The following is a 15,921-nucleotide window of genomic DNA, read 5'->3' on the forward strand; positions in this document are numbered from 1 at the left end:
CAGCTCTGTGTGGGGAGAACTGGGATCCTGTGCTCACCCCACCCTGAGGTCTGGACACTGTGACAAGGTCAGCTCTGCTCCAGCCAGGGCTGAGGGAGGGTTGCACAACTCAGAGAGCTGTTCAGTCAGGTGAGATTTGCTTTTTCAGTGCTAGCAAAATTCTTTTGAGGCCCTAGCAAGGGAAACCAGATCCACACAAAGACACCTCAAAGCTCATGAAACAGCCAGGTGTTCTGTGACTTGTGTTGCTCTATTTCGAGGTAGAAGATTCTTGCTCTCTGTTACCTTATCTAAAAGTAAAAAAAGAAAGGTATTAGGTGTGGGTGAACTTGATCCACAACTGCCTCTCACCAGAGAGAACTGTTTTGATTGCTCTCCTTGACCTGAGACAGCCTGTGTGAGGTCCCTCTTGACCTTGGAGGACATGGCTGGGTTTCTCTTCTCCAGTCCTGGAGCCTTAATGTTCGTGTGCCAGCCTGCACCACACTCTGTGAGGTTCTTTTCCTGCCTCCTTCCCCTCTGTCCATCTCTTCTCTCCTCCACCACTCCTGTGGAAGATCAGGCACCAAACCATTGCAGGGTAAGTGAACCCTACACATGGGTGGCAGGAGAAGACTTCTGCACACATTATATTCACGATACCTTTCTTTTGACTCGCTGAAGCTGAGTGGCTGTAAGAGTTCTTGGGCTGTTAGCACAAGCCTGGGAGACAGTGGCACTGGGAGATTCTTCCCAGTTCTGCCACTAACCTTTCTGCTTTGCTTCTCCATGCTTTGCTATCCCTATCTGCATGATGGGGTGCACAGCATACTGCTCTGTGGCTAAAACCCCCTTCCCTCCAAAACCCAACCACCTAACCAAAAAATGCTTCAAGGCTTATCATTGAAACACTCTGCCCAGGAATGAAGTGTCAGCAGCTGAGGGAAATAGTAATGATGATATCTCCCTTTGTAAAATGCATGAGGTGTGTTTGGGAAACGTGACCTCTCCCAGGACTAGTTTTCCCTGTTTCATTAATTCTGTCATGCTAACACTGCATTTCTCAGGGCAGTGAGAGAGATGGTTTGATTGCTCATCATCTTTTCTTTTCCCTGTAAGAGGGCAACTTCATATAGAAACTTACATGTATATTATCCAAACATAACCTCCCTATATATAGTCCAACTCCTTTCCATGCCTGACTATTGCTCTGCCTCTCTTATCTTCCCATCTCCCTCCTCTGAAGGAAGGTGCCTGCCAGGTTCAAAGGACTTTGAAATGTTCTTGTACAAATCACTATTTTTCCATTTCAGGAGAATTTTAATTATCCTTCACCTCTGAGAGCGTTTTAGAGTGGTTTTTTTGTCTAGCAATAAACAGGAGATGATGAGGATTTACCAGTCAAGATGATACCTGCCTGGGAGTTTAGGAATCCAGTTTGTCTCCTGCACAAGCCATTGCTTCCAGAGGCTGCAGGCAGAGTGACTAATTCATTACAGGGCTTCAGATATCAATCTCTGAGTCAAAGTAAATAGAAGCTGACATTATGATAAGAAATTATTCACTTCTGGTAGGTACATATGATCCACAGCAACACTGTGAGATTAATCCAAACTATCTACTGAATGTTTTAAAATGGAAAACTGACATTTTACCAAATTTGCATTCTAATTCTTTTGGAATTGTAATTGAGCTTACATGTTTAGAGGAGGATAATGTCTCAGTCACAAAAAGTATTTTACAAATGTCTTCTGTCTTAGTATTATTTCTGGTCTTCCTGCTTTCTCTTGCTAGATCTGATAAAAATGTCATCTTTTGAGGAACAAGCTTTATTTAGAAATTCCCTGTCAAAGGAGGAAAATAAGTGCTGAAATTTGTGGAGTGCTGCAATGAAATTCAATTACAATAGATAAAAAGGCCAAGTGCTAAAAGTTACAAGGAGAAATGCATGACAGTTATATAATTGTCTCCACTTGTGTATGGTGTTTATATCATGGGGATTTCACCAATGCATTTGGGACACCAATGCAAATTATATATGTATACACACACACACGTACAGTTGCAAAAGTCATCATATTTTCATTGTATCAGAGTTTTTTCCTAGTGCATAAATGGGGGAAACTATGTCATGTGCTGAACTAATTGGTAGGGATAGGTACTCTATGCACCTTTCTGAGCCCTTGTGACCCTACAAACTGGGAATGTGGCTGAGAGCACTAATGGTTGGTAACCTGACTCTGTTTCAGTTGTATCTGAGGTATCTAAGGATCTCTAGGACCTGAGGGGCACGCTGCAGTTATTTTGGGACAGATAACCAAATGGCTGGAATCCTGATGGGGAAGGGAAGCTTGCTCTTGGTTCACTGGTGGTGGTGGGAGACAGCTCTGTTGCTTCTACAGTTTCATGGAGAGCTTGGTGTCTGGTCAGGATTTGTTGGATGCCAGTCTGGGCAATAACTGTCTCAAGTGCCTCAGGTGGCCAAGCTCTGGATTGCATGCCTGGCACGAAGGGAGATAGGTCATGAACTGACTGTGATCTCCTGTGGTTTTCTTTATGCCAGAACTATACGGGAAAAGTGTCTGGGAATAATATGGAGCTATGCTCTGAAAGACCAGATGGAAATGAGAGAGGGAAGAAGCTTGAATATCTCCTTCAGCCCTCCTTGGACTTGTATGCCATGTGACAAACGTGTCGTTCTGTGGCAGCTGCTACTGCAGAGACTGTCACACCTAGGGGTTTCCCTGAGGGTTTCGAAGGATTCTATACCTGACTGCTTAGGTGTCCTAGCAAGTCTTTTTGCCTGTTGCTGTTGGCCCTCATCGTCAATATTTATACAATACTTCACAGCAAAAACAAAGCTTGATAACTGATAGCATTGAATGGCTTTTTTTTACTGCTGTAGTAAATAAATAACAATAAACCTCCCAACGGTCTTGGGCATTTTAATGCTTATTAAAGCCCCAAATGTGTGTGGGAGGAACCAGGGCAGGGGATGCCTGAAGGTTTGACCTGTGTTGTTCCTGCAGAGCTGGACAGCGCGGAGGAGCTGGAGAAGAAGCGGATCTGCAGGATCGTCACCAAGGATTTCCCCCAGTACTTTGCCGTCGTTTCCCGGATCAAGCAGGAGAGCAACCAGATCGGGCCCGAGGGCGGCGTGCTGAGCAGCACCACGGTGCCACGAGTGCAGGCTGCCTTCCCCGAGGGGGCTCTGACCAAGAGGATCCGCGTGGGGCTCCAGGTAAAGGTGCTTTAGTGCAGCTTCTCTCAGCACACCTGTCTGGATGCACGAGACTGGAAGTACGGAGCTTCCAGGGGCTTACGCTGCTCCTTAGCAGCGATTTGTGACGAGGGGCTTCTTCACACCTGACCTCTGAGTTGGCACAAGTCTGCCTGGGCATGCTCAGTGTCCCTCAGGCACAGGTGGTGCACAGTCCTCCTCCTTGTGGCACAGCCCAGCTCCCCTTGGATCACCTCCATGGTCATGGCTTAGCATCCCAGGAGTGGAGAGAGGAAAGCAAAGACCTGGAGCCGTCACAGGCTCAACAAGTCTACAGCCACTGTGCAGTCCCTGTCTGCTGTGGCAAAGCAGCAGCATGTGAACGGGGTCACTGGGCTGCCCTCTGCCACAGGAATGTGTTTGGGTAGGAATTACATGCAGCTGTTTGCCAACTGTTACTGGGTCAAAAACATCCTATGTACATCTGCTGTGTCTTAGGACATTCATCAGTGGCATTTCTAGCGGTGAAATCTGGGAAGATTTCATCTAGGGGTGAAATCTGGGAAGAGTATGTAGCTTAAATTCTGCTTAAACTAACTGCACAGAAAGTGGAGAAATACTCTGTAGGAATAGGAGGCATATTTGAGACCAGTTAGTTATCACTTAAAATTCCCTTAATAGTATGACAGGTATGATGGGTTCATGAAAAAGAGATGCTGGTTTGAATTTAAAATCTCCCATGTACATCTGCTGTGTCTTAGGATATGCACTACTGGCATTTCTAAGGGTGAAATCTGGGAAGAACATATAGCTTAAATTCTACTCAAACTAACTGCACAGAAAGTGGAAAAATATTCCATAGGAATAGGAGGCATCTTTGAGTTCAGTTAGTTATCACTTAAAATTCCCTTAATAGTATGACAAGTCATGAAAAAGAGATGCTGGTTTGAATTGCAGTGCTTGAAATTCACACTGAAACATTTCTGTTAAAGATATTTCACATCTCAAGATGATTAATCTTGAGAAAATGGAAACTGTGCTGTTCTGGTTATGCAGTTGCCTTCCCAGAGCTCTCCAGTGTGAGGGAAGTATGACAGCTCTGTATGCAGTGTTGTGGCTGCTGAGACTGTAGCCATGTTCTCTGCATATCAGTGCACTCTGCAATGTGAATATTAGCAAGTTGTGGGTCACCCTGATTGAAACAGGCTTGAAAGTTTAAAAAACATAAACTAAAAAGGCAATTGGATGCAAACTCCCATTACCATGTCTGTCACTTTTGACTGTAGAAAATGTGAAATTTACCTATAAATCTTTTGTAACCATGCATTCTTTGTGATTTTGACTCAAACAAGTATTTCTTTCTAATAATCACAGGAAGCACTGAGTACAGAGGTCAGTTGGGAGTGCAGTGTTCCTCAAGAGCATAAATCTCTGTTTGGCAGAGATGTAGGAATTGTCTGTCTCCTCCAGGAGACAGTGTTAGTCCTCACTTCTTAAGTGCAAAATAGGCCAGTTTTTGCATTTTGAAATTGTGCGTAGTGTCATTAATCACTGCGAATTAAGAGCAAAACCGAACATGCTCTGAAAAACTCTCAGCAAGTACTGCAGGGAACCTTCCGAGATTTATGGTGTAGCTCTACCATTTAGCATTTAGGAAATAAGGAGTAAGTTGTTGAACAAAATCTAAACATGAATTTCACTAATAGTCACCCTTGAGAAGGCTTCCTGGGGGGGAAAAAAAAATTTCTACAGAAAATATAAAGAAAATAGAATTATCATTTAGAAAATAATTCTGCATGTCTATAAACAGTTTTTAGCTCTAGTCTGAGTATGTCCCCCATGTTGACAGGCTCAACCAGTTCCAGAAGAGATTGTCAAAAAAATCCTTGGAAACAAAGCAACATTCAGTCCCATTGTCACTGTGGAGCCAAGAAGAAGAAAATTCCATAAGCCAATAACCATGACAATTCCTGTGCCACCTCCATCAGGAGAAGGAGTAACCAACGGGTACAAAGGAGACACGACTCCCAGCCTTCGACTCCTATGTAGCATTACAGGTTAGAGGAAACCCTGCTCTTTGCCAAGGTTTCTGTGGCAGCAGCTCTGTGCTCACTCTCACTACTCTTGCATTCCAGTAAGGGAACCTTGGTGTGCTGGGCCACTGGGGCTCAGATCAGCTCTCCTGAGCAAAACCAGCTGAGGTTATTTCCAAGGCTCCCACTGGTTCCCTGAGCTTTGTATCCGGTCCTGTTGTAAAAGAACTCTCCCAACACTTGTTCAGTTTTGAAAAATTAAATGTCAGTCTTGAAAAACTTCATTCTTGGTTATTAAACGTGCTTGTCAGTAAAAGTAGGTTGCAGAAGTAATTCTGTCCTTGCTGATATGGGGGGGTTGCTGTTAACTTGCTCTTTGCTTACATCTTTGTTTTTTGTTGTGTGATGTGTGATGCCATGTAGCATTGTTGATGCTCCATCATAACATGGAGCTCAGCTGTTGGAGAACATTAATGTCTAGGCTCTCTTTCAGTGTGTGGAGATAGAGATGGTCTTTCTGCAGTCTGTGTGTGCTTAGTGTTTGAAAGGAAATCTCCCTGGTGTGTGTTTGCACAGGAGGCACTTCGCCCGCGCAGTGGGAGGATATCACGGGCACCACGCCGCTGACGTTTTCCAACGACTGTGTCTCCTTCACCACCAATGTTTCTGCCAGGTATGGGAGCAGACCCTGCTAACTGCACCTCAGGAGTGCCTTCCCTTGACCAGCACCTGGTTGGGAGCTTGTGTTCTGGCTTTCTGGAAGCCTCTCACAAGGCTGGTGAAGCGGTGGTGGCCCAGATACTGCTGTGTCACTGCCCATCAGTGTCCCACACACACGAAGCTCTGGCCTGGCTGTGGCAGGGGCTCCTGGCAGGCACACAGCCTGCTCTGGAGGCTGCCATGCCACACAGGGCTTTGGTTTTTCTGTAAATGGCAACAAAGAGAGAAAGCTCAAAATGTTCATTCTGTTAAAAAAATAAAAGGGGGGGATTCATAAAAATGTGTTTCTTTAAAAATTTAAAGATGTTTAATTTCTGGCTGTGGGATTTTTAGTTGAAAATTATATTAAATTGCTCTCACAGAAATATCTTTTGTAAAAAATGATGAGTTGAAATTACTCTTGATGGACTTCATGGACTTACATGGTGATTGGAGGCATTTACCAGGATCTGTACAAATCACATATCCTAGTGAAGAAAATTCATGGCATAGAAGGTAGAGAGTTTATCAATCAGTAAATGACATTGCAACTATAAAACCTTTATGAAAAAAGAGAGAATTGCTGGAAAACCAAATAGATCAGGGCTGAAATATTGTGTGAAAGACTGACACAAAGTATGAATTATTGGTAGTTTCTATCACACTTGTCTTCAAACTCTTAATCGTAAGGTGAGAAAATAACAATAAGGAACACTTAATTGTCTCTGGAGACTTCACCAGAGACTTCATGGGCATATTTGGTTCAGCCTGAATGGGAGATGTGATTTGCTGTGTGTGTTATAAAGGTGTTTGTTTTAGCAAATCAAATGTATAGTGAAGCATCAGCACATTACAGGAAATTAAAGATGGTTGCATGAAATTCAGTTTCCTCACTTTGGCTTCAAATGAGCCTTCAAAAAGATAGTTTTATGAAACCAGTGTGAAAAGGGTTAGATAAGTATTTCATTGCCAGGTATTCCCATTTCTGTGTGGTTAAAACTTGTGCTGAGAGTAGAAGAAAGATTACAGCTCTGGCAATTCTGCAAGGACAGTACACACTGCCAAATGACCAAGGATACAGGACACAGTTTCTCTTTAAACCTTAAGCAATTGTTGGAGCATAATGAAAAGTTGATTTAATGGTTTACTTTTCCCCACTCAGATTTTGGCTCGCAGACTGCCACCAGGTACTAGAGACTGTTGGGCTGGCAACACAGCTTTACAGAGAATTGATATGTGTTCCTTACATGGCAAAGTTTGTGATATTTGCCAAAATGAATGACCCCGTGGAATCCAATTTGCGCTGCTTCTGCATGACTGACGACAAAGTGGACAAAACTTTGGAGCAACAAGAGAACTTTGAGGAAGTTGCCAGAAGCAAAGACATTGAGGTACATTCCTTGCAGCTGGTTTTCTCCTTGTAGGTGGGCAGTGTGCTTTCCAAGTAGCAGCAGCTCCTGCAAAAGCCATGGCAAGCCCTGTTATATAAAGGTTCACAGCAAGGCCGTGGCGTGAAACTTTTCAAAGGCAGAACAAAACAGGATGAGACTGGAGGAGCATGAGGACTTGTGGGTGCCCCAGTGCAGTCTGCAGTGGGGTTTTCCCTCACTGCTGTCAAGTAACTCTAGCTGGGCTTTGCAGATAGAGGGAGTTCCTTCTTATTGGCCCTGCAGGCACACAGTCATGTGCAGGACTGGATTGTGGTGAAATCACAGTCACTTACTATTTCTTGAAGAAAATTGCACACTCTTTCTTTAGAAAAGCCAGTCAGGTGGCTTGTGGTTTTCCAAACTGCCTGTACTCATAATACCTTGCCATAATGCACAGTGACATTCTAATTTGTTGCTGAATGTAACCAAGTGGGGACTTGTGTTACACTCAGGAATGATGTTGGGGAAAATCATAGTGTTTATATGCATTAATCTCTCATTAAAAGAGGTTTTATTGACTTTTATTTCTTGCTTTGATAGGTTCTTGAAGGAAAACCTATTTATGTTGATTGCTATGGAAATCTGGCCCCTTTGACTAAAGGAGGACAGCAACTTGTTTTTAATTTTTATGCTTTCAAAGAAAATAGACTGCCATTCTCTATAAAGGTAAAAGAAAAACTAAATAAATGATCCTGCTGCTTTCCTCACTTCCCACAGTCCTACTTTCCTTTTTCAGCCCTACAGGACTAACTTGCCCCTGGGGTCTAAGTGTAGTTCTTTAATATGTGAATAACATGGAAAGGGTGCTTTGCTTGAAGCCACAGCAGAACTGCTGGCACATCTGGGAAAAGAATACCCATGACACGGATTCACAACCTTTTACTAAAACCACATCTCAAATTGGAGTCCCCACATATTAACCAGTAGGTCACAATTTCTGAGGGGATTAAGCAAAGGAGGTGCTGTACTGCAGGGCAACCTTCAGAAGGTGTGTGCAGACTGTTCATCTCTAAATGGCCAGGAATGCTGCTTGCTTTCCTTAGCCTTGTCACAGCTGCTCTGCTGGAGAGGTTGTTAAGCATTTTGGTAAACACAAGAGCAGAATAAAATGAAGTGAGCAGACACTGCCTGTGAGTAACATCCCAGTATGAAACTCTCAGGTTGGACTCACTCAGCACCTTGTCTTGCATGGATTTGCCATCAGAGAGCTTCAGGCTGACCTAACTCTTTCACAGTAACACATGTTCTCCTTCAGCACCTCAGGCTGAGCTCCAGCTTGGTATTATTAGTTTTTACACACTAGTAAGTTCTTTGTAGAAAGAAATTCTGAGAACGATTCCAGAAACCTCCTCTAGGTCTCTGGATTACTACATATTACTATTACTACTATATTACTATTACTACATCTTACTAATGCCTCAATTACTACATATGACTATGCTGAAGCAAAATTTCTTTTTTAGGTAAGAGACACCAGCCAGGAACCCTGTGGTCGATTATCATTTTTGAAAGAACCAAAGACTACAAAAGGACTGCCACAAACAGCTGTTTGCAACTTGAATATCACTCTGCCAGCACACAAAAAGGTATTTGTTTGGAAAAGTAAACATTTTTTCTTAGGGTTGGGTTGGATTTGGTTTTGTTCCTTTAGTTTTTGTCTCTCTTTTTTTTTTTTTTTATTTCCTGCTAGTCATAAAGAAACCTTGTGAACTGTCAGTAATGAGAATGCTTTGGAATATGATAAAGGCTTTTAAAATGTATGTTTTATTGGTTTCTTGTATGTAGAACGCTTTTAAAGTCTCTTGTTACTGTGGTGTCAAGTTCCTATAATTTTTACAATTCTGTTTACAGCTCATGCTTCAGCCTGCAAGTCATAGGTTTATGCTTTCAGTAATGTCACGTGTTTATTTGCATTGGATGTAAGATTTTTTTTTCTTTTCTTTTGTGTTGACATTTTGGATTTGCTTTGCCTTATAAATCAGCTTGCATTTTGTGCTCCCAATTTGGTCCTTTTCATATCCTGATATTCTTTTCCCTGCTGTCCATTATAATATTCCTTGTCTCTGCAATGCATCTTGGGACCAAAAGGAAACAGAGTCAGATCAAGATGATGAGGTAATATACACACTGTCTTCTGTTTTTATTTCCTTCAGATTTAGTGAAGAAAAGTAGTATGTTATAGAAAAAAAACAAACAACTATTTTTAATGGTGGTGTTGAAATGATACCTACAAAAAAATAACCACATCCTCAACTTCTGACAGGCTGTTGTCAAACAGTAGAGCTGCACAAATATGGAAAACCCTATGATTATAAATTTTGAAATTAAACCGAGCACTGAATAAAAGCAGTCTAAAAATTAACTGGTTTTCTTTTGAAAAAGGATATATTTATGACTATCAGAAGTAGTCAAATTTTGGCAAAATAAGAGGAGTTCAGTGGATAATATTTTACCTCTTGGAGGTACTGACACTGCTATGGTAACTTGTATTTCTGGGAAAGAAAAAGGTACTACTGAGGCCACAATAGTGGCCTTTAGTATCTTATCTCTGTAAATAAACTGGATTCTTTCAAAAAAAGTAAATCAGCCAAGAGCAATTTCTAAATATTCTGTTCAAATCTATTTTCAACCAAACCTCGTATATTTGCAGTTTAAAACCCCACTGTTTCATGGAAACCACACAGTAGGTTGTCAGAAAACTGAGTGGGTTTTACTCATTGGAGATAGTTAAAGATGAGATCATCTTGTAAAGGAAGCTACATAGGGATCGCCTATTTACCTAGAGGCAATTTTTTTTCTCTTCCTGGTGGCAAATAAATAGCAGTTGTCACCTGCTGGTTAGAGTAGCTAAAATAAACCCCAAACAATGCAACCCAAAGCATTCCTTATGTGTTAAAAAATAATAATAACAAAAACATCACTTTACCTCCATAGAATTTGTTCCCAATGTGCTATTACATAGCTACAATAATAGTTCTCTTTCTGAACAAACTGTATTTTTAGCCACATATTCAAGTGAGTTGATCTCTGAAGGATTATTCATATTAAAGACATCACACTTTCAGCTATCTCACTGAACGCAGCAACTTATGAAGCAATTTATTAGTTAACAAGAGTAGTCTGCTTTCTAATCCACATCTTTGCATTTTGTGCATATTAAAAAATCCCCTCCCATGCCTTTTTTTGTCCTTAATGTATTCACTTTAAAGCCAGTTGTACGTCGTGGTGTGTGTGCTTTCGGGACGAGCTAATCTGGGGGGAATACTCAATCGGTCCCTCACTCTTATGGATGTTTTGTCTGTACTCTAGTCTTTTGTGTTGACCTCCTGTTTCTAGCCAAAGGTGGTTTATTTTAAAGAGAATGAACAATATCACACCATTTCTAGCAATGTGAAGCAGTTCATTAAGTGATAATGCAGTATGACACTATGTGGAGATACTTTAAGGCAGGATAATGAGCTGCTTCTGCTGTCTAAGCTCTTCTACCTCACAAGCAGAGGAATGAACCTGAGGGCTCACTTTAGGGTTGCAGTCCCTCCCTGCTTGCTCCAGAAGGGTGGTCACTCACAGCAGGTTTCTGTGCAGCCACGCTCCCTGCTCGGCAGTGCCTGGCACTCATCTCACGGCACCCAGGAACAGAGGCTGGCTCTGCCCCCTCCCTGCCTGCTCGCCCAAATTCGGCTTCAGCATGCCATCCTGAAGCTGAATGGAAGCACCCATTCTCCCCTGTGGGGTTGTGTGCCACGAAAAGCGGCCCATCCTGCTGAGGTTTGAGGACTGGTCTGTTCAGATGGAGGCAGTGATTCCCCAGGCCCTGAATCCCGCTGTGTTTTGTTGCAGACGGAGAAGGCTGACCGGCGCCAGAACTTCGTCTCCCTTGCTTTACGTAAGCGCTACAGCTATCTGACTGAGCCTGGAATGAGTGAGTTGCTCTTACCAAAATACTAAACCATGTAGATGTGATTGTTCATAAGAAGAGACATTTTTTCTATAAACGTTGTATTTGGTGTCATTCTGGGGAAAAACAAGAAAAAAAAGCTGTCTAAAACAGAATTCTTGGATGGTCTGTGAACTCCTGTGTTGTGAGAGCTTGAAGAATCCTGACTGGCAAATTACGTGTGTTAGTTAAGTAAAAATATAAAAGTTTTTAAAAATGCAATGTAGTTCCAGGGTAGGAGGATTGCATATTGCTTTCAAAAAGAGTCTCTTCCTCTCCCCTTTGAAACATTAGAGAAAGATGCTGTAGAATGGGATGTTACACAAAAATTCACACAGCCACTCAGATAAGTGCTTAAATGTTTAGATGTTTAACCAAAATAGAGTCTCTCATATTTTATATTTTCCCTCTTCTTTCTCCACCCCTTCCCTTTTTCCTCTGTTCCTTGCAGATGCTTTTTATTCCCTGGCACCACACATTGCTTCTTCCTAAACATGTGTTCCCCTTGACCAGACCTGTGGCATTCTTTTCCTCCCCAGTTAAATACAATAATGTATTTGGCTTAGCTTTTCTTCCTCACTTCACCTCTCTAAGGTCAACTGCTATTGTTCCCCATTTCCAGGCTTTTTCTTGCCTTTTTTTCCCCCCCTTTTGACTTCTCAGTTGCTACCCTGCAATAGACCCTTTGATATAATTCCATAAAATCCATAGACAAACTTCATCGGGTCTTGGGAGTTCCCATTGGATGGCTGCTGCTTAATTATCCTATAAGATCTGTGGCTTCTTTGGATCAGATGTGCTCCAGAATATGTTACACTTCTCAGGCCGGGAAGAAGACTCCAAGCATATAACATCTGAAGAAGCTATCAGATCTGCTGAGACATCTTGATGGACTGTTAAGGTATTGTCACAGGCTTGATGGGAACTGAGAGAGAGGGAAAATGAAATTGCTGGAAAGAAGGTTGATGACTGTGTGTATCACTCACAATAAATTTTCCCCCCCTCACTGAGAGGGGAAAAAAAAAATCTTATTTATTCACCAAAGGTCCATTAAGTCTCATTTGCAAAAAAATGGCAGATTTTTTAGCTCTTCAACTGCAAGAAGGAGCACAGAAGCAGCATCTTCAATGTCCCTGAATCTGTGATTTGACAGGCAAAAAAGGAGTGAGGAGGGCAGCCTGTGGGTTTGCTTGCCTCACTAGTCAGTTGTGACAGACCAGCTCGTGATGGTGCAGTGGGGTTCCAGTGAAGACGCATCCTAACACTAACTGCTGAACAAGTTATTAGTTCTTTTCAGAATCATTTTGGGGTTTGTTTCTTGAAGTCAAGACTCTATGAACTTCTGGTGAATGTTAGCAGCTACTGCTAATTAAATCTTCATAATAAATAATAGTGTTTATAATATCTTCATAATAGTTGATTAAATGAAGTACATTTTGGGGTTTTAGTTTGGGTGGGGAGAGAGAAGTATATTTCCACTTAAAAATATTGTAGTAAGGAAAAGTGGGCATTTCTTGATTTAGTCTGTGCCAGTCAGGCCTAGTACTCAAGCTCTCTTCAACATAAATGCTTTTATGAAGTATCACCAGCCATCCGCACTGACTTCTGGGCTTTGATTGGCTTCTATAGGACCAGCACATTTCTCCTTGCAGGAAATGGACCTGTCATGCACTGAGTATTCACTAGTCTATAGGAGTGTGTGTGCTGCAACAGTTCAGTGTTAGCCTTGTTGAGCTTCTTTCACTGTGAGTTACTGTCTATAAGACAGATCAAGCAGGTTTGACAAATTATTAGTGTAACTTCAGAGAAAGGTATGTTGAATAAGTTCTTTGGATATTTTAGTTCCATTTCTAATTCCAACTTTAAAGGAAAAAAAAAAATTCCTCAAAGTTGCTTTCAATGTCAACTCTCTGAATGTTATTGCTGTATCAGAGGAAATGTTTGTGTAATGGGATTCCCAGAAATACTTTCTGACATTACTGCCTCCTGTGATGCAAAATGTGGTTGATGATAATTCTGTTCAAAATGCCTATGAATAAGCTGAGAGTTCTGGGGGATGATGACATTTAACAGGTTTGTCCTTGCTAGGAATTTATTTCATAATCTATTTTCCTTTGACTGCTTTTCTAATGTTACCTTTTGAGAACTGTAAAGTTGAACAGGTCTGTCTTTGAGCTGATACAAGAAATCTCCTCAAAAGGTACCAAGACACTACATCTTGTAGAAAAAGTGTACTCTTCTTTTAATGACCTCTTGTGATACTATTTTGTAAGGTTTACGTATTTGTGCTTAATACACCATACAAAATGGATTAATCTGTGTGCTCGTTCTGACATGACATTTGTGCATGAATAAAAACTGATTCAGTTGCTTTGCCTGCTCACGACTATCATACATCATCCTTGCCATATTTCATTTACGACATATGCTTCTTAAAATCATTCCATGAAAAGTTTTACTTTAATTTTTACCAGACAAAAGGAATATTGCATGAGAAACAAATGCATATGTTCCTTCCTTTCTTTTTTCTTTTTTTTTTAAATATTGACTCAGAAAAGCTCTTGCTCTTATTGGCTTTGTGAGTGTGAAGCATATCCGAATTGTGCATGGAAGATATAGATTTGAATTTATTCCAGTTGCTTCACAGTTTGCACATCAATTGCCTGTCACTTAAAGGAATTTTGGTTTCTGCATGAAATAGTTCTGAAGCGGTTTAAAAAAAATCTTTTTAGCTACATAATGTCATTTTACGCAAGTTTATATTTTTGTATAGGATCAAATCAGAACAGAACAACAATAGAAATTATTAAATGGATAATTCTAATAGTTGCACAAAGCAGAGACATACCTAAACAGGCAAAATAAAGCTGATATGAGTATTTCAGAAGTAGCACATCAGAAAGTCAATAGGAAGTAAGAGAAGAAATTTTGATGTGGATTTATTTTTACCTTATGGATTCCTTTTGTGTGTTTTCTGTTCTCCATTGTTTGCAGATTTGGTTGCTATGTGCTTTCTGTCTTCCATTTCATGTGATTTTTGGTTTGGACCAGTTATCAGTATATGGCTTGTTCCTAATTTTTTTCTTTCCTTTTTTAAATCTTCTTTTGCCTCTTTCATCCCAACTCATGCAAACAATTGTACTTGCTTTTTGTAATATTACAACGTTTACTGACCAATTTTCTTCTCTGGTCTCTCTGTTTTTCAACCATTTTTGTTGATTTTTATGTTTGATTTTAATTTAACAATTTAAGAAACAGTTGAACGGAGTGCAGGAGCAACAAGATCCCTACCTGCTACTTATTCATACAAGCCATTCTTTTCAACACGGCCATATCAGTCATGGACAACAGCTCCAATTACAGTGCCTGGGCAAACCAAATCAGGCTTCACTTCCTTATCAAGCTCTTCCTCTAACACTCCTACAGCTTCCCCATTAAAATCAATATGGTCTGTTTCTTCTACTTCTCCAATCAAATCCACGTTAGGAGCTTCTACCACGTCTTCAGTTAAATCTGTTAGTGATGTAGCATCTCCGATTAGATCGTTTCGGACAATCTCTTCGCCAATAAAAACTGTGGTCTCGCAGCCTCCCTACAACATGCAGGTTACTTCAGGCTCTTTCATCAGAGCTCCCGCAGTCACAGAAGCTGCCAGTCTCAAAGGGCTGGCCTCCACTACCACATTCCCCTCTCGGACATCTCCAGTGACTACAGCAGGATCTCTCTTGGAGAGATCATCCATAACCATGACGCCTCCAGCATCCCCCAAATCCAACATTAACATGTACTCTTCGAGCTTGCCACTTAAATCGGTCATCACATCAGCATCCTCGCTTTTATCGTCCCCTCTAAAGTCAGTGGTGTCACCTGCTAAGTCAGCAGTTGATGCTGTTTCATCCACTAAAGTCATGATGGCCTCGTCTCTCTCGTCGCCAGCAAAACATGTAGCTGGGCACACAGATGTACCATTGCTCAATGGGTCTGTGTCACCTCTGAAATACCCATCTTCTGCCAACTTAATAAACGGAACCAAAGCTGCAGGTGTTTTTCAAGACAAGATCTCTGCAGCTGCGCATTCTGCAACTTGTGCTGCTAACGCAGTTGCTGACACGGCTGAGAGAGTCTTTTCAACAGCTACAACAATGTCATTTTCTCCACTCAGGTCATTTGTGTCTTCAGCACCATCAGCTTTCCAGTCAATGAGAACTCCTCCTGCAGGTGCTTTGTACACAGCCCTTGGGTCAATATCTGCAACTACCTCATCAGTAACTTCATCAACAATAACAGTGCCAGTATATTCTGTAGTCAATGTTTTGTCTGAACCAGCATTAAAGAAGCTCCCAGAGTCGTCTTCGCTTACAAAATCAGCCGCTGCATTACTGTCGCCTATTAAAACATTGACTACAGAGGCGCGCACGCAGCCTACCTTTACCCGAACTTCATCTCCAATAAAATCATCCTTATTTTTAGCACCCTCTGCTCTCAAATTGTCCACACCATCTTCCTTATCCTCCAGTCAGGAGATACTGAAAGATGTTGCTGAAATGAAAGAGGATCTGATAAGAATGACTGCAATATTGCAGACAGATGTCGCAGAGGACAAGCCGTTCCAACCTGACATAC

At 41.5% G+C, this 15,921-nt stretch overlaps 1 protein-coding gene across 7 annotated transcripts in view; it reads left to right on the plus strand.

Annotated features, from left to right (window-relative positions):
• ANK3 (ankyrin 3) overlaps positions 1-15,921 on the plus strand; it is a 192,516-nt gene that overhangs the window by 143,528 nt on the left and 33,067 nt on the right. For 4 of the 7 annotated variants that reach the window (XM_059851138.1, XM_059851137.1, XM_059851134.1 and 1 more), the window contains 7 exons: positions 3,009-3,220; positions 5,049-5,256; positions 5,809-5,905; positions 7,094-7,322; positions 7,902-8,027; positions 8,825-8,947; positions 11,202-11,283. In XM_059851138.1, coding sequence (XP_059707121.1) covers positions 3,009-3,220; positions 5,049-5,256; positions 5,809-5,905; positions 7,094-7,322; positions 7,902-8,027; positions 8,825-8,947; positions 11,202-11,283 — 1,077 coding nt within the window. Of the gene's footprint in view, positions 1-3,008; positions 3,221-5,048; positions 5,257-5,808; positions 5,906-7,093; positions 7,323-7,901; positions 8,028-8,824; positions 8,948-9,449; positions 9,477-11,201; positions 11,284-14,550 lie in introns of all 7 variants that reach the window. The other 3 variants (XM_059851139.1, XM_059851135.1, XM_059851140.1) reach the window with 3 other exon arrangements.

This window comes from Haemorhous mexicanus, chromosome 7 (genome assembly GCF_027477595.1).
Source record: "Haemorhous mexicanus isolate bHaeMex1 chromosome 7, bHaeMex1.pri, whole genome shotgun sequence".
In the NCBI taxonomy this organism is placed as follows: Eukaryota; Metazoa; Chordata; class Aves; order Passeriformes; family Fringillidae; genus Haemorhous; species Haemorhous mexicanus.